This window comes from Aquarana catesbeiana, linkage group LG07 (assembly GCF_042186555.1).
Source record: "Aquarana catesbeiana isolate 2022-GZ linkage group LG07, ASM4218655v1, whole genome shotgun sequence".
Classification (NCBI taxonomy): domain Eukaryota; kingdom Metazoa; phylum Chordata; class Amphibia; order Anura; family Ranidae; genus Aquarana; species Aquarana catesbeiana.
This window is the reverse complement of record NC_133330.1, coordinates 63,945,112-63,963,548: the sequence shown is the minus strand read 5'-3', so window position 1 is coordinate 63,963,548 and position 18,437 is coordinate 63,945,112. Positions and strand designations below refer to the sequence as shown.

Sequence of the window (18,437 nt, the reverse complement as noted above, 5' to 3'; positions counted from 1 at the left end):
CTAGCTGCCATAACCCCGGTATCCTCTTCTTCAGTAGACATGTGTGGTTCGTTTCGTAAGTATCGAAAATTCGTACGAATTTCCAAAAATTCGTACATTCGGAAGCATCCCAAATACGAATTTCTATGCTTCCGAATTGTATACGAAATTCGAAATTTCGTTGATGAATTTCGGATCCAAATTCCGTTACAACAGAAACGTGACTGGTGTTTTGTTGACCAATCAGAGGTTTTCTTCTTCTGTTGAGTGAGGGTTGGGAAAATGACCTTTTTTAATATGGGAGTGGGAGACTGGTACTGGTAGTCGATGGGAGATTCAGAATCGGACAAAATAAGAATGTTCGTTAATATCGTTTTATTATTGTCATAATAATTACGATTATTCGTTAGGTTCAAGTTAAAAACCCAGGAAGTCAGCACAGCACAGGGATGGTGGGAGCCCCTCATAATGAGCACAGCAGGGGTACAAACCCAGGAAGTCAGCACAGGGATGGTGGGAGCCCCTCATAATGAGCACAGCAGGGGTACAGCCCCAGGAGCAAGTCAGCACAGCACAGGGATGGTGGGAGCCCCTCATAATGAGCACAGCACAGGGATGGTGGGAGCCCCTCATAATGAGCACAGCAGGGGTACAAACCCAGGAAGTCAGCACAGGGATGGTGGAAGCCCCTCATAATGAGCACAGCAGAGGTACAGTCCCAGGAGCAAGTCAGCACAGCACAGGGATGGTGGGAGCCCCTCATAATGAGCACAGAACAGGGATGGTGGGAGCCCCTCAAAATGAGCACAGCAGGGGTACAGCCCCAGGAGGAAGTCAGCACAGCACAGGGATGGTGGGAGCCCCTCATAATGAGCACAGCACAGGGATGGTGGGAGCTCCTCATAATGGGCACAGCACAGGGATGGTGGGAGCCCCTCATAATGGGCACAGCACAGGGATGGTGGGAGCGCCTCATAATGAGCACAGCAGGGGTACAGCCCCAGGAGGAAGTCAGCACAGCACAGGGATGGTGGGAGCCCCTTATAATGAGCATAATGAGTCAACGACTGCCATATTGAGAAAGGTATTTTTTGCTTTTTAAATTCATCATAACGAACGTTCGTAATTGTTACGAAAAGTTAACAAACCTAAGGAAAATTTGTATTTCGTATGAATCCAAATTGAATTTCGGACACGAATTATGAAATACAAATGAATGCCTAATACGAAACGGAACAAAACTAAACAAGTTTATTGACGGCGCACATGTCTATTCTTCAGTGAGCAGTCCGGTTTAAGTTAAAAGTGGTCTCTGCGGTGGATTCGCTGCAAGACCACTTTTATCGGCGGCGGGCCCCCCCTCTCCCGCCGCGCTCCGGTCCCCTCTGCCACTCACCGGAGCCGTCAGCATCGGCGGAGGCGATCGGGTCCTTCCTGTGGCCTGACATGGAGACGAGTGAGGGGAAGATGGCCCCCACTCGTCTCCATATCATTGCAGGGCGAAGCGACGTCAAAACGTTTTTTTCTTAATTTTTTTAAATGACATTTTTTTTTTTTTTAATTGCATTTTTGTCTAAATATGAGATCTGAGGTCTTTTTGACCCCAGATCTCATATTTAAGGGGTCCTGCCATGTTTCTTTTTCTATTACAAGGGATGTTTACATCTCTTGTAATAGGAATAAAAGTGACACAATTTTTTATTTATTTTTTGAAAACAGTGTAAAAAAAAAAAAAATAAAAGGTAAAATAAATAAGAAAAAAAATGTTTTAAACGCGCCCCGTCCCGACGAGCTCACGTGCAGAAGCGAACGCATACGTGAGTAGCGCCCTCATATGAAAACAGTGTTCAAACCACACATGTGAGGTATCGCCGCGATCGGTAGAGCGAGAGCAATAATTCTAGCCCTAGACCTCCTCTGTCACTTAAAACATGCACCTGTAGAATTTTTTAAATGTTGCCTATGGAGATTTTTAAGGGTAAAAGTTTGTCGCCATTCCACGAGCGGGCGCAATTTTGAAGCGTGACATGTTGGGTATCAATTTACTCTGCGTAACATTATCTTTCACAATATAAATAAAACTCTACTGTTGTCTTATTTTTTAATTCAGAAAAGTGTATTTTTTCCAAAAAAAGTGTGCTTGTAAGACTGCTGCACAAATACGGTGTGACAGAAAGTATTGCAACGACCGCCAATTTATTCTCTAGGGTGTTAGAAAAAAAAAGTATAATGTTTGGGGTTCTAAGTAATTTTCTAGCAAAAAAAATGTTTTTAACTTGTAAACAACAAATCTCAGAAAGAGGCTTGGTCCTTAAGTGGTTAAACAAATTGAGTGGCTAGCCACTACTGTGCATTCCGGCTTTCATCCTCTGTCTCAATATGTGAACCATTTATATTTCTGCCCTTTTTATGCAAAAATTGTTCTTTTGATTGTAAGTCATGTACTGTATATAGAAAGCGTATATTCTTTGTCATCACTGTATATTTTGAATTGTGGAATACTGTAATTGCCTTAGCTTCCTGCATATCCTGATTAAACTCTTTTCAATTACGATTGCAATGGAGTTAAAAATTTCATTATACGCAGATGATGCGTTATTATTTTTGGGAGACACAAATCAATCCCTAACATATGTGATAAAGTTGATTGAAAATGTTGGTAGATTTCTGGGGTTTGTTATAAATTGGGAAAAATCAGTACTATTCCCCGTTGATGAGTTAAGAGTAGCTTTACCACAAATAGAGCATAAAATACAGGTTGTTACATCCTTTAAATATTTAGGGATAAGGGTCTCGTCAAATTTAAAGGAATATATTAATTATTACCTAGCCCCCATATTAGATAAGTTTAAGATGAAGAGTAAAGTATGGTCCAAACTAACGTTGTCAGTTGTAGGACGAGCAAATTTAATAAAAATGGTGTGGGCCCCACAGTTACTTTGTGTCTTACGCAATTCACCAATCTGGATACCACTTAAATGGTTTAAAAAATAGACTCCCTGTTTCGAACCTTGCTATGGAAGGGGCAAAACGCTAGAAATAAACTTAATACATTACAACTTCCCAAAGATAAGGGTGGCCTTGCTGTTCCAAATACTAGAATGTATTTTTTTAGCAGCACAATTACAACAGGTTGCAGGATGGGAAGTAATAGATTAGACCCTATTCAATCAAGAATTCTGAGTAGATCTTCACAATACCATTTGATAGCTCAAATAGAATCAGGTAGCCTGGTTGATGGGCAAGGCCCAACTCTTGGACCTATACATAAGGTCTGGCAGGAAATGAAACGTATTTTGCAATATAATTACATATCAGTATATTCCCCCTTGTGGGGTAATAAAAATTATAAGGAACTAGACAAATCAAAAGGATTTGGAGTATGGAGAGAAAAGGGGATAAAATATATTGCACAGCTTTATACCGACAATTTATTAAAAACATTTCAAGATTTACAGAAAACATACATACTGCCTTCTCATACTTTTTTTTCAGTATTTACAATTGCGCTACAGAGTCAGTTTAAAGATAAAAAAGTTAAGATACAAAATATGCCACTGTTGGATACCCTAGCAAAGAAACAGTTTAAGAAGGGTTTGATCTCCACTCTTTATGGTTGCCTAACTGAGCAGACAAGAGAAACAAACAGCTGCTGAGCTAGAAAATGATGGGGAAAAGATCTAGGAAAAATGACAGATGAAACATGGCAGGGTATATTGATATTCATACAAACTATATTAATATCTTCACAGCAATGCTTAACCCAAGTATACATAAAATATAGAGCGTTCAGGATACCAGCTAAATTATATCAATGGGGTAGATGGGAAACATCAGAATGTCTGAGATGTTCAGGAGTATCTGCTGACTTAATGCATATGCTTTGGAATTGCCCTAAATTGTTTAGATATTGGCAGACTGTGATAGATACGATTAACCAGGTGTACCAAACCCAGATACAGATAGATCCAAAAATATGCTTGTTAGGATACTTAGAAAAAGAAGTATATACTCAGGCAACTAGATTAATCGTTAATAGGATACTATTTATTGCAAGAAAATGAATAGCAATTAAATGGATAGCCTCTAGAAGCCCAACATATGAGGAGTGGCAGATACAGGTCAATTGTGTATTGTTAAAAGAATGGCAGGTATATAAGAATAGGGGTTTAACAAATAAATTTGGTGAAATGTGGGGACCCTGGCTGTTCTTACCAGGATTGACATCATTTATTTAAGGACTAGATGGAAGCATAGGGGGGTAAATAGATCATTTACCAGTTATAGAATAATTAAGGTATGAGAACTTAAGAAAGAAGGAATGGTGAGGGGATCTTATGGACGGAGGGGGATTGGGAATGAGGGGGGGGGGGAGTAGGGAGAGAAGAGGGGAAATTGGGGCTGGGGGGGGGGGGTTGTGTGTTTTTTTTTTTTCATACATATTAATGTGTTTGGAATGTAATATGTTTTGTTGTATGAATTCTGGAAATATGTTTATTTTTTGTTTTCCATGTTTGATTTGTTTTATAATGTATCTGTGATGAAGAAAAATACTAATAAACAGATACTGAAAAAACAAGATTGCAACTGAGTTAAAAAAATGCACATGACCCACTGATTTACATACTATATACTGGTATGGTGCAAACTATATTGTATGAAAAAAAAAATGTTGTTCAGTAGCAATTTGCATTAAAAAATAAGTATACAGGCATACCCCACTTTTAAGTACGCAATGGTGTTTATTTACTATAGCTGGAAAGTGCAAAATCAGGCTCACTTCTGCATAGAAACCAATGAGCTTCTAACCCCAGCTTGTTCAATTAAGCTTTGGTAATAAAACCTGGAAGCTCGTTGGTTTCTATGCAGAAGTGAGCCTGATTTTGCACTTTCCAGCTTTAGTAAATAAACACCATTGCGTACTTAAAAGTGGGGTATGCCTGTAATTTACACTGCTCACTAAGCATTATAAAATACAGTAAGTGCACACTAATAATATATTAGCTTTATAAAGTTCCTTTATATAGAACTGGGCCCTACCCACTGCAAGTTGTTTGTTGTAGCTTGTCCAGTCTCCGTGCAGAACTATTATAACAGTACTATAATCCAAAAAGCATTTAAAAAGCAGTTACATGCCAAAGAAGAGCCATTATTCTTACCCGTGTCTCCTATATTCGCTCCATTGAAGCGCTACATCCTACATTCAGCACTTGTTTGTGCTGTGCTTTTATTCTTAGGCCTCTAACATTATTGCAGAACACAGTAGATAATTTTGGGGTCAGGAATTTATAATGATGGGCCTATAGAAACATTTTAGGGGAGGGACTTAAAAGGCAAGGTCTAATACTACACGGAAATGTAGGTGCTTTGCATGGCATTTAGCTGTGACAGGAAGGTTTAGGAGGCTGCTGCAGGTATGTGCAGATGGACAAAGCCCAATGTTCAACCTGAAAACCTCTAGAATTTTTATAGGTGTCTTTTGTCTAGCTTGTATCCTCTGGTGTCCATATGTTTATGTAGTTGAAGGGTATAACAATGTGGAAATGATAACTCTAGCCAGGACAAAAATACTTGGAAACTCATATTATCTAAACCAATGGTTTTGCTTTGAGTAACAAGCATTTACCAAGAATATGCAATCATTATAGGTCCCCCTTGCTGGGACCGTGTTACACTGCAATATCTAAAACAACATTTCCCATCTAAATTTTTTTCTAATGGCCATGCCTTGTATGTATGCCAAACAGGGCAACCAAACCCAGAAAAAATAGGCATAGTTAAAGAAGAATCCATACATACTTACTGAATTACTAAAAGCTGCGTTGCCTGAAAGAGGACCTACACTGTGGAAACTATGCCCAAAAAAAGGGCAAAGGACTAGTCACCTGTATTACATAAGGTCTCCCTGTAGCTGATCCTTTACTAATTTGCCTTGTTCTGCACAATGTTTCTGTGTGGAGGCAGCCATCTTGGTAGAGGTATAGGATTTTGTTTCCTTTTATCAGAGCTGCCCCAATGATAACTAGTAATCTGATAACCAGTGGGGAAAACTGGACAGGAACAGGAAGCACCGCTTGCTGCCCCAGAGATGCAGCAGGAAGTTAGATGAAGTGAACTTTTAGACAGTTATCCCTGGAACAGGTTTCCCCATCCAAAGACTTCGCCTTACCCCTTGCTCTGGGGACAACTCTAAAATTTGGTATTTTCCATCACTTTAATCCTTGGTGACAATGGTTTTGCCTTAAAGCAGAGTTCCACCGAAAAGTGGAACTTCCGCTCATCAGATTCCTCCCCCCTTCCGGTGTCATAGTTGGCACCTTTCAGGGGGGAGGGGGGTGCAGATACCTGTCTAAGACAGGTATCTGCACCCACTTCCGGGAATAGACTTCCGCGGGAGTCATGCCCCCTCCCGCACTCCCCCGCTGTCTCCTGGGAAAGACACAGGTCCCAGGAGATAGCGGGGACCATTGAGAAAGTGCAGCGCGACTCGCGCATGCGCAGTAGGGAATCGGGAAGTGAAGCCGCAACTCTTCACTTCCTGATTCCCTCACTGAGAATGGCGGCGGCAGCACCCGAGGAACGAGGGACGGTTCGGTCTCTGGTGCCGACATCGCTGGACCCCGGGACAGGTGAGTGACCTTATTTTAAAAGTCAGCAGCTGCAGTATTTGCAGGTGCTGACATCTAGAAAAAAAAAATTTCGCGGGACTCCCGCTTTAAGATGCACTGGGGGTTATTTACTAAAGGAAAAGCCACTTTGCACTGCAAGTGCACTTGGAAGTGCAGTCGCTCTAAATATAAGGGGTAGATCTGAAATGAGGGGAAGCTCTGCTGATCTTATCATCCAATTATGTGCAAACTAAAATGCTGTTTTTTATTTTCCTTGCATGTCCCCCTCGGATCTACAGCGACTTTACTTCCAAGTGCACTTGCAGTGCAAAGTGGATTTTCCTTTAGTAAATAACCCCCACATCAGTAATTCAATAAGTCTGTATGAATTATTCTGTACCTGTGTATTTTTGCAATAAAACATTTTTGGCAATAATTTTGTATAACTGTATCTACAAAATCACAACTACTTTCAAGTAACATCATATTACTGCTATCAATTTTCTTTGAGACCAGATTTAATATTACTTTACTCACGTTGTTCCTATCAAGGCTGCACACGCTGATGGCATCATCCTGGTCCTGGGAACTCTGCTTCCTTTTCCTCTGCAAAACAAACACAGAAAATAAGTTTACAAATTGCCCCACAAAAGATGGGTAATCTGTTCAAAGGACCAAAGCTGGATCGACAGGTGAATCAGTTGCAAACATCACCCTAGAATTCAGATGAATTGGGAGAATGTATCATTCTTATCATACTAACAGCTACGTTCCACATTAATAATTAAGCTACTAAAATTAGTGTGTAAATTGCCTCCAGCATTGTTCCTGTTTCTTCTTGCTAAAGGCAAAAAGAATGTGGACTCTGCAAGAGCAGTTGCTCCAGAGCTTAGTAAATGAGCAGATGCGCTGCTGACTTCCACCATCCAATCATGAGCAAGCAAAAATAATGTTTTTTTAATTTTTTTTGCACATGATTGGGTACTCTTTGCAAAGTGAAGTCTTACCTCATTTACTAAGTTCTGGAGCAACTGCACTTGCAGAGGGAAACTGCACTTTGCAGAGTACACACTCTATTTGCCTTTAGTAAATCAACACCAATAACTCTATGGAGTTGATTTACTAAGACTGGAGAATGCAAACGCTGGTGCAGCTGTGCATGGTATCCAATCAGCTTCTAACTGCAGCTTGTTTAATTAAGCTTTTACAAAAAAATTGGAAATTGATTGTTTTCTTTGCAGAGCTGCACCAGATTTTGCACTCTCCAGCTTTAGTAAATCAACCCCTCTGTGTCCTACCTATTAAGTCCCCTGCAGCCCAATCTCCTCCCAGCATTATCAATTTGTGCCTCTGCAGCAATCCCTTTTCCTAAGCAGCATCTTTTAAAAATAGGAAGCAGATATGCAATGTGACCTGATTTTAAAAAATGATTTATGAAAATGTTATCACTTATTTTTAAACCTATAGGGCTTTAAAGCATGCACTGTATCTGTTTTTTGCATATTTCCCAACTTTTGAACTTGAAGCTGAACTCCACCTGCCTGTCACTTTAAAAAAATTTATGTGACCAAGCTGGTCTAGGTGAACTATTTCCTTCACTAACATATGCCCATTAAAAATGCTGTATAAACTGTATACAGTGTTGTATCCTGTCCCACTCCCAGAAAAAACTGAGAGCTGCTCAGCCATTCACAGAAAGCTTTGTATTTTCTGAAAGAGTACAAGGTTTCCTCTGGTTAGCTGTGGTGGAGATTGTGATATCATCGGCCTGCCTCTTTATCTCAATCAGAGGAAGTCTTGTATTCATTCCAAAAATACAAAGCTTCCTGTGAATGGCTGAGGAGCACTCAGCCCAACTCAGGTTTGTCCTGGGAGCTGGATGGAAAGTTCCCACCCCATGCCCTGAACACAGCTCTGTATACTGTATGTAGCTGAGTTTATACTGTGTTGACTGCAGGCGCATCTGTTAGTGAAGGTAACAGTTCATTTTGACCAGCTTAGCCCAAACAAACAATTTTTAAGTGACAGAAAGCTGGAGTTAGGCTTTGACAATGAGAAGCAATTTTTACAAGGGCAGAATGTGGCAAGTGTAACGTAAAATTGTTTATTAAAGGGTTAGAAACTGAAGCTCGTTTGGCTATATTTCTCCTGTGGATCGCATGAGTGCAGTTCGTTCTGCACTCATGTGACCCGTTTTCAGCAGACAGCGGGCTGAAGCCTGCTGTTGGCTGACGCCAGAGCCGGTCCAGGCTGGGGAAAGATTACGACTATATGGTCAGGAATGGGATCCACCCAGATGTCTGGACAGGCACCTGGACTCAGCCTCTTAGTGAGCCGCTGAGAGCCTGAGCCAGCCGCTCCCGCCCCCTCCCCGGCACAGCATTCCAGTGAGGGGGGGCTGGGCAGAGCAGAGAGCCGGTGACTTTTAGTCACCTTTCACTCACTGAGCACTAAGCGATCAGCGGTCTTGGATCTCCGCCTTAGAGCGGGCAGGGGGACACCACCTAGATGAGTATGATTTCTTCTTGGTACGGAGTTATCTACGCACAGAACCCCTCCGTCCCCATCAGTATGAACCCCTCCCTCTCTCCCTCCACACCAGCACAGACCCACCTCCAGTACAGACTGTTTTCCACCTTACCAGTACAAACCCCCCTCCAATACAGGCTCCCCCCAACCAGTACATCCCCCCTCCAGTACGGACCTCTCTTCCAATACAGACCCCTCCCTCCCTGCCAGTACAAACCTCTTCCTTTCCCATCAGTAAACACCTCAAGTACTGCCAGTACAGACCTCCTTCCTCCCCTCCAGTACAGACATCCTCCCTTCAGTAGAGAGTCCCCCTCCAGTACAGACCCCTTCCATCTACACCAGTACTGAATCCCCCTGCAGAATAAACCTTCCTTCCCCACCAGTACAGACACCCCCTTCCAGTACAGACCTGCTCTCTTCGTACTAGTACAGACCCCCCTTATAGTATTATAGTACAAATCTCCTCCGTCCCCTCCAGTAACCCCCCCCCAATACAAACCCCCTTGCTCCTTACAAGTACAGAATCCCTCTTTAGTACAGACCCCTCCCTTACCCTTCAGTACAGAACCATAACTCCCAACTGCCCCTGATTTCAAAGGACTGTTCCTCATTCAGAAAACAAAGTCCCACAGTCCCTTTTTCCTCCTCTTTTGTCCCTCATTTTGGTCTGATCTATATAGTTGTATATAGAATGCACTACTTATCTATCAAAAGATGTTTTTCAGTGCTAAACCTTCATCCAATTTCTAAATTGTTGCATTTGTAAATTTCAAAAGCCAGTATAAAGTAATAGTAGTGGTAAAAAAGCACTTGTGGGTTTAACCAATCATCTTTTTAATATATTTCTTTTTTAAGGGGGGGGGGGGGCGTGGCAGGGGGTGTGTACTATGCCTACATACTTTTGCTAATAGATGTTCCTCATTCTCATCTCCCCCCTCTCTAGTGCAGTCCTCCTCCCTCTAGTAGAGAGCTCCCTCCACCATTAAAGACCTCCTCCTTTCCCACCTTTAAGTTCTGAAGTCGAGGAAATCCCTCAGCTTGTCAAATGAATGTGCTTCAGGGGGATATGCATATGAATGAGCTAGTAACGTTCATTCTTATGTAAATCATATGGTCAACCCATTCATACATTTGGTCATTCATATGCAAATTCAATTTGCATATAAAGGGGCTCTGTGCAAAGTGCACAGGGCAGAGCAGAGTCTAAGTTAGGAACAGTCCGACATGATCCAGGATTGTTCGGAGGTTTGGTTGTTGTAATAAACAATTTGTTTTGGTAGATCTAAAGGCAAAACTTTTTTTTTTCATTTTGGATAGCGCAAGGGAGGGTTTTAAATACTGTCATCTGTATCCCATTGGGGAGATTTCCCTTCACTTCCAGTCCCATAGCCAAAACAGGACTTGAGAGGAAATCCCTAGAAAATTAGGGAGTCCCTTATTGTCATCAGGATAACCATAACTAGTGTCCCCATTGGAAGATTTCCACACTATTTCTGTTCTGGTGACAATCCAAAATTTGGGATTTTCTTCAACTTTCACTCTTGGTGATAAAGGTAGGGCTTTTTTTCAGCGGGAGGAACGCAGCGCTGGCACCTCCAACACTAAATGTATGTAATGGCAAGGGGTGCTGGGGTGTGCTGGAGGACCTATGGATGCTGGCTACTGGAGGATCTATTTTCGCTGGGGGGATCTATTGTTGCTGGGGGTCTATTGTTGTCAGGGAAGTTTATTTTTGCTGCTGGGTGATCTATTGTTTCTGCTGGGTTCTCTATTGCTTCTGGGAGGTCGTTATTTGCCAGGAGAGATCTATAATTGAGGGAGAGCCTACTGTAACTGACTGCCGGAGGGTCTATTGATGCTGGGGTGAATCTATTGTTGCCGTGGGGCATTTTGTTGTAGGGGGGATTTATTGTTTCTTGGGGGAACTATTGTTGCAGGGGGTCCATTGTTATTCGGGGGGGGGGGGGTCTATTGTTGCTGATTGCAGGGGATTTATTTTACAGTTTTTTTATTGCTGGGGGAGGGGGTCTATTGTTGTGAGGGGTCTATTGTTGCTGATTCCAAGGGATCCATTTTACTGCTTTTCTTGTTATCATTAACAAATTCCATAAAAATTACTGGGAGGTAGGTAGGGAGTAGATTCACAGGACAGTGCTAGGAGGTGGATAGGGGGCAGAGACAAAGGGTGACTCAGAAGGGGGGAGTACCTGCACCTAGTCTCTGAGAAAATAAGCCCCCTGGATAAAGGTAAACTGTAGACAGCAATAAAAAACTGACAGGTGTTCTAATCCTTCTCCCCTCTATTAAAAAAGGAAAAAAATAAGTTTTGCATTTAGTACTAGGTCTGGGTGTGGTTCCCTTTTATAAGCACAATTTAAATTAAATTACATTACTGAAACCAGCATACAACTATTCGTGCACACTCACAAAAAATTGAATTATTTAGAATCACATTTATTGAAGCTGACACATGGATGGCGGTAACTGTCAGTCAACAGACACTAGCGGCATGTGCTTTGCAGTTTTGCTTACATGTTCTACATATTTTACATTTTGAACGCTGGGAGTGTCTATAGCCAGTTTACCCAAACCAGGTTCTCCAGCATATCTAAAGAACATACAGTACTGCTATACTTCTAGCAAACATTGCTGGGTGTAAATCAGCTGATTACAGCAGACAAGGATCCTGCTCTTCAATACCGTGGCAAGGATAGACTTGTCTATTCAGGCTGTAGATATAAAAAACTATTTAACCTTGCACACCTTTTGTTTTGATAAACCTGGAATATATTTACCTAAAGCTGGCCATAGAAGGATTGTTTTTTTTTTAGTCAGCCAGCTAAAAAAATAAAAATAAATATGATTCCCTCATAAAGGAATATTTCGCTCTGCACTATTGCATTCTGACGGCTGTTAGAATACACTGATCAGTGCTGCAGCCGATTGGCTGCAGCGCTGATCGAACTGAAATTTTCAAGCAGTCCCGTTTGTGAGAAGTCATTTACTATTTTAAGAGAATTTCAATCTATTTATGACCAGCTTAAAGCGGTTGTAAAGTCACTGATCACAAATCCTGGAATTGTTACAGCAAATATATATAGTGAAGTGTATGTGTTTTAAAAATATTATGCTGTTAAATACCTTATTTTACCCTGCTGCTGTGCGGTCATGTGACCTCCTGGCACTCTCCTTCCCCGATCTGAGGACTACTATGGGAGGGACTGAGATTCCCCTCTGACATCAGCCGGGAGGAGAGGGGGTAAACGGCGGGAGGTCACGTGATCACACAGCGGCGCTCTGAATTTTAAAAAAAAACAGACACTGCAATGTATATCTTGCTGTAACAGAGGGGATTTCAGGATTTTTGATCAGCGACTTTACAGCCACAGCGGAACAGCGGCAAGAGGGGCAGGGAGGAGAAGGCTGATACACAGACTCCAGAGCTGACAGGCAGGGAGGGAGGTGGAGAGGGAGAGACTGTGGGATGACGGAGGTATTTTTTTTTAAATCAGATTTTTTTTATTTATAAAGCATAGGAAGAGAAAAAACTCTTCCTTAAAACCAAAACAAAAACAAAAACATACATCAAATTACATTGCCTAGGACATATTATTATCTAAATGTACAACCAATCGGATTGCTTCTCCTGCATCGTTATGGTATATGTGAACTTACAATCAATTTAAGAAGACAAATCTCTACATATCCATACCAGTATCTGCCATTTCGTGTATTTTCTACTTTTAGTAAGCGTGTCCTTTTAGTGCTTTGTACCCCTACTCTGCTCCCGGTCCTTGAAAGGACAATCGGTCGGTGTAGAGGTACCCCCCCCCCCCCCCGGGTTCCCAGTGTTCTTTCTTTAACTAATATAAGTAAACCATATAACTCGTCACTTCAGAGTAAGGCAACTTCTCATCAAGAATATTATGTCAGATTGATCCACATTCTGAGTCTCTATGTCACCATATCACCCTTTACCCACCTAGTACAGACAGCCTCCTTCCTCAGAAAAGGGGAGTAGGCGTCTATGTCCTGCCACCAGGTATTTTATTTTGGACCAGTTGGAAGGGGGCTAAACCAGGTACCTCCAACCAAGGATTCCATATACGTTCAAATTTTGCTGGGCTACCTCTGTGCTGGTATGTCAACTCTTCCCTCAATAGAGTGTCATTTATGGTATTAACCCATTCTGCGTGCGTTGGCGGTGACACCGAAAGCCATTTTTTGGCGATAAGTTTTCTGGCAATAAACAATGCTCTGATAATGGCTATGTAAGTGTGCGGTGTATATAGTTCCTCGTCTAACCATCCCAACAGACACAGTTTGGGGTCAATCACAAATGTAAGATTCCATATTTTATTTATCGAGCTGATTATTTCAGACCAGTACCTTTGCAATTTTTGACACTTCCAGAGCATGTGTACAAGAGTACTGTTATCTATCCTGCAACGAGGGCAAAAAGGGTCATCTCTTCTGTGCCATTTATGTAGTGTATATGGGGTACGTTAAGTTCGGTGTATAATGAATAATTGTGTAAGTCTTTGGGAGGAGGAAAGGGACACCTTGAGTACATTCTCCATTATAGCAGACCATTCCTCGTCTGTGATGTGGCCTATATCTTCCCCCCAGCTTGTCCTGCATTTAAGATGGAGGTATTTAAACTGACCACAGTATCATGGTTTAGCAGACATGATTACCGTGGTCAGCACACTAAGGGGGATATAGAAACAGGCAGGATCAACCAGGTATTTTACAGCTTAGAGAGGGACAAATTCCACAGCACAAGCACTATGCTTTAATGGAACAGGATCTTTTTTTATTCAGGGTTACAACTTCTTTATGTTAACCTGAAAGGTCAATTGGTGTTCAACGTTCACGCCTAACATTCCATGAATGTGCTTTTTTTATTGCTTTAACAAGTGTTTTTGCTTGCCACGTCTGCATCTGCTTGCTGCATTTGGGGTGCTATTAACAATAAACATTAACAATGAATGGCATCACAAAGTGTGACAAGCATCTTTTGTGCAATCACGTATGTAAATACAGCTAAGGCTATGTATAATGTGTGTATTTCCCAGTGTACTATCCTAGTCTAAAGGCCTGATCACCCCAGGTATGATAGGACTGCACTGGGCAGCTACGTTCACAACTAGTATTCCATGAATGTGCTTTTTTTTTTGCATGTTTTGCTGTGTTTGACAAGTATTTTTGCTTGCATCGTCTAGATCTGCTTACCGCATTTGGGGTGCCATTAACAATGAACCACAATTAGCGCATCTACACCGTTGTCACCCTCAGCACATCAGTGGCTGCATTCTAGCACAGACACTGATGTGCAGGGTCCTAATCTGTGAGCTATGTTTTATTTTTGTGAAATCAAATTAGACTGCATGATGCATATTCATTTAAAAAAAATAGCATAAAATGACCACACCAACATAATTCTGCAAGAATCTGGCATTCAGAACTGCACAAGAATATAAAACCCATGTAGTACCACTTCAAAGTGGGTCATGGATGTATTATCCATAATGGCACTCACTGGTCAGTGCCCAGTGAAGCAGGGTTATAGGGACAACAAGTAGGGTTGGGGGGGGGGGGGGGGGTAATACATTTTCCTTATTTGCCTCTTCTGTCTACAGTGCAACTGGACATTCAACAAGGGAATTGTAGGGGTTAGGGGGAGCAGGGGATGTTGAGAGGTTTCAAAATACTCCTTAACCTGCCTGGCGGTATGATTATTTCGGATTTTAGGTGCTGAAAGCGGTACAATTATTTTGCATGGAAATTTGGCGTTTTATATTGTAGGCCTGTAATTCTTAACAATAACACACTTAAACCTGTCCAAACAAGAGTCTAGTAGACATCCCGGGTATGATGAAGTTTGAAACACAAAATCATAAATTATAATATAATAAATAAATATAAATAATAATAAAAAAATAATAATATAATAATAATAAAATAAATTTCCCCACGATTCACTATCGCTCAATTCTGCAAGTGTTCTAATTTACTATCGTTGTTTTCTAGCTGGTCTAAAGCCATTTTTGACGTAAAGGGACTTTTTTTGGTTGCTATAGACAATCTCAAGTTTCCAGGCAGAAAGAACAGTATATATATATATATATATATATATATATATATATATATATATATATATATATATATATATATATATAATATAAAACTGCATGCAGGGCATTGGACAAAGCACTGGGGACAAAAGGGATGTGAAATGATTTCATACAGTACTGTAATCTGTAAGATTACAGTACTGTATGTGTTATGATTTTTACATTTTTTAAATTTGCCGCCAGGCTCCGCCCCCGTGCGTCGCGACGCTCGCAGGGAACGGAGTCTGGCACAGACAGGCTTCGGAGGAGGACAGAACCCGCAGACAGCGCGGGAGGACATCGCAGGATCCTGGGGACAAGGTAAGTATACCGCACCAGGATCCTGCAATGTAATCCCGAGTGTGTCTCGGGGTTACCGCTAATGGTGCTGAAATTTAACCCCGAGCCACACTCGGGAATACCGTCAGGGAGGCTACGCCTCGTAGACATGATCGTATTGTTGGCCAACAAAACCGTGGACTTTTGTCCGAAGAGCGTTAGCCCAAACTTGTCTTGCATACACACGGCCACACAATTGTTGGCCAACAATTACGATCGTAGTGACGTACTGCATGGTTTTTCAGCTCTTTAGTGCCACCCTTTAGGCTCCTTCTGCTAATTTCGTGTTAGTAGAAGTTTGGTGAGTGTTGATTCGTACTTTTCATTTTGCGCTTTTCAGTTTGTTTCTGAACGGCCATTCGTCAACCAGACATGTTGCGGAATTGGAGGAGATAACGTGTTATTTATTATTGGCCTTGGAGTTATTGCTTTGACATTTATTTGGTTGAATAATGATTTGATTTGGTATATTTTTGGATGCATAGAATGTACTTTTTGGTTAAGTTATATTGGCAGATAGCATGTCTAATTTAATTTTTTTAATTTTTTTAATGCACAATAAAAATATCATGGAGAATAATACTTGGCTATGTGTTTTACTTCAAATGACAGTTTGGGAGTAGGCAGTTACATTTTAAAAAATACAATGTAAAATTGACAAGGGGCACCAACATAGTTGTATCTTTGATCTTAAAAACTACGGGATAATGGTATTGTGGTAACTTGCCCAAATAAAAAAAAAAAAAAAAAAAAAGCATAATAATATTATTCTTGATATCACTAGAAAAAAAAGCTTTTGAAAATTTGTTTGCAATAACTCCATCAGTATCACCAGCAAAGCAGCTTTATTATTATTCTAGTAGCCTCCCTGGCGGTTTTCCCGAGTGTGGCTCGGGGTTAAAATTCAGCACCATTAGCGGTAACCCCGAGCCACACTCGGGATTACATTGCAGGATCCTGGTGCCTCCTTACTTACCTTGTCCCCAGGATCCTGCGATGTCCCCCGCAGTGTCCGAGGGCTGTTTCCTCCTCCGAAGCCTCTCTGTGCCAGGCTCCGTTCCCTGCGAGCGTCGCGACGCACGGGGGCGGAGCCTGGCGGCAAATTCAAAATAATGTTACTTACAGATTACAATACTGTATGAAATGATTTCACATCCCTTTTGTCCCCAGTGCTCTGGCCCATGCCCTGCATGCAGTTTTACATGATATACACTGTTCTTTCTGCCTGGAAACTGGAGATTGTCCATAGCAACCAAAAAGTGTCCCTTTACGTCAAAAGTGGCTTTAGACCAGCTAGAAAACAGCGATAGTAAATTAGAACACTTGCAGAATTGAGCGATAGTGAATCGTGGGGAAATTAATTTTATTACTATTTATTTTTATTTTTTTAAATTATTTATTTTTATTTATTATATTATAATTTATGTCTTTGTGTTTCAAACTTTATCATACCCGGGATATCTACTAGACTCTGGTTTGGACAGATTTAAGTGTGTTATTGTTAAGATTTACAGACCTACAATATAAAACACCAAATTTCCATGCAAAATAATTGTACCGCTTTCAGCACCTAAAATCCGAAAGAATCATACCGCCAGGGAGGTTAAAGAAGAAGAGAATGTACGCTGCATTTCGAGATTTCATAATTTGCCACATCATGAATGTTAATTCTCCATTACGACCGCTAGTTTACAAGACCGACCGCTTCTGGCTCGTCCTTGCTTCAGAGAATACGCGCTTGTACTTTGGACTTTTGTCCGACGGACTTGTGTACACACGCTCGGAAAATCCGACAACACACATTTGTCCGCAGAAAATTTGAAAACCTGCCATCCAACATTTGTTGGCAGAAAGTCTGACATCAATTGTCTGATGGAGCATACACACGGTCGGATTTACCGCCAACAGCCTGACATCACACATTTCCCGTTGGAAAGTCCGATCGTGTGTACGGGGCTTTAGGCATCAGGAAACATGAAACCATCTCTCCATTCTCTTGTATAGCTTACAAAGCAGACAGCATGCTGCCTCCAATAGCACATTCTAGCAGTTTTATTAAAATGATTACATAAGAACTGTAGTGGAGCTTGTACACAAGGGTATCTTCATTATTTGTGTGCCTAGTGCAGCAGAATTCCTATATAGGGCCCTGGATGAGGTCTCTATGCAGTCACCACTTGGCAAATCCACTGCACTGTGAACAGTGGTGAGTCCACTTTCCTTCCTTACATCCAGCAGTATCACATATCTTTATTCCTGTAGATTTATGGGAACTGTGAAATTGCCATCCCATAAGAGAGGGCTGTGATTTAGCATTGAATATCCTTAACCTCACTTTGTGAACACGCTGAACCTTTCTGACAATGAGAAAAATCAATTTAGCACAGGCCGTATAGCTGCCGCTCATGCGGCTTATGGGGGAATTAAATAGGACCGGTCAGGTGATGTGTGTTTTTGCAGCTGTTATGGAGTACCATGGTGAAAAGCCAGGTACCTCCGGACGAAGCAAAGGATATGTCATTTTCCATTTGGTAAAAATATCAATGCAAATCTTTATGGCTAGTAAATGTATCCAGTTGCATCTTAGGAAATCTGAAGCAGTCAAAATGAAAAGAACACAAATGTAATATGCAGGATGAAGGGTACATACGTCATCCTTACCTGAACCCTCAGGATAAGGCAATAAAGAATTACAGTGAGTCAGAAACTTGTCATATTTGATTTGTTTGTACTAGACTAGGATCGGGTATCTGAGATATCTTCCCCCAACACAAGATAGATTGGGTACAGGACATAGTACAGGTACAGGGGACAGAACAAACAATAAAACATCAGGACCATACTACAAGACAAGACAAGCCAA

General features: G+C 41.4%; 1 protein-coding gene across 6 annotated transcripts in view; it reads right to left on the bottom strand.

The window, feature by feature from the left end:
- The window catches only part of ARHGEF3 (Rho guanine nucleotide exchange factor 3), a 492,515-nt gene that overhangs the window by 203,440 nt on the left and 270,638 nt on the right, over positions 1–18,437 (bottom strand). For all 6 annotated transcript variants that reach the window (XM_073592253.1, XM_073592255.1, XM_073592259.1 and 3 more), the window contains one exon: positions 7,125–7,193. In XM_073592253.1, coding sequence (XP_073448354.1) covers positions 7,125–7,193 — 69 coding nt within the window. The remainder of the gene's footprint in view (positions 1–7,124; positions 7,194–18,437) is intronic.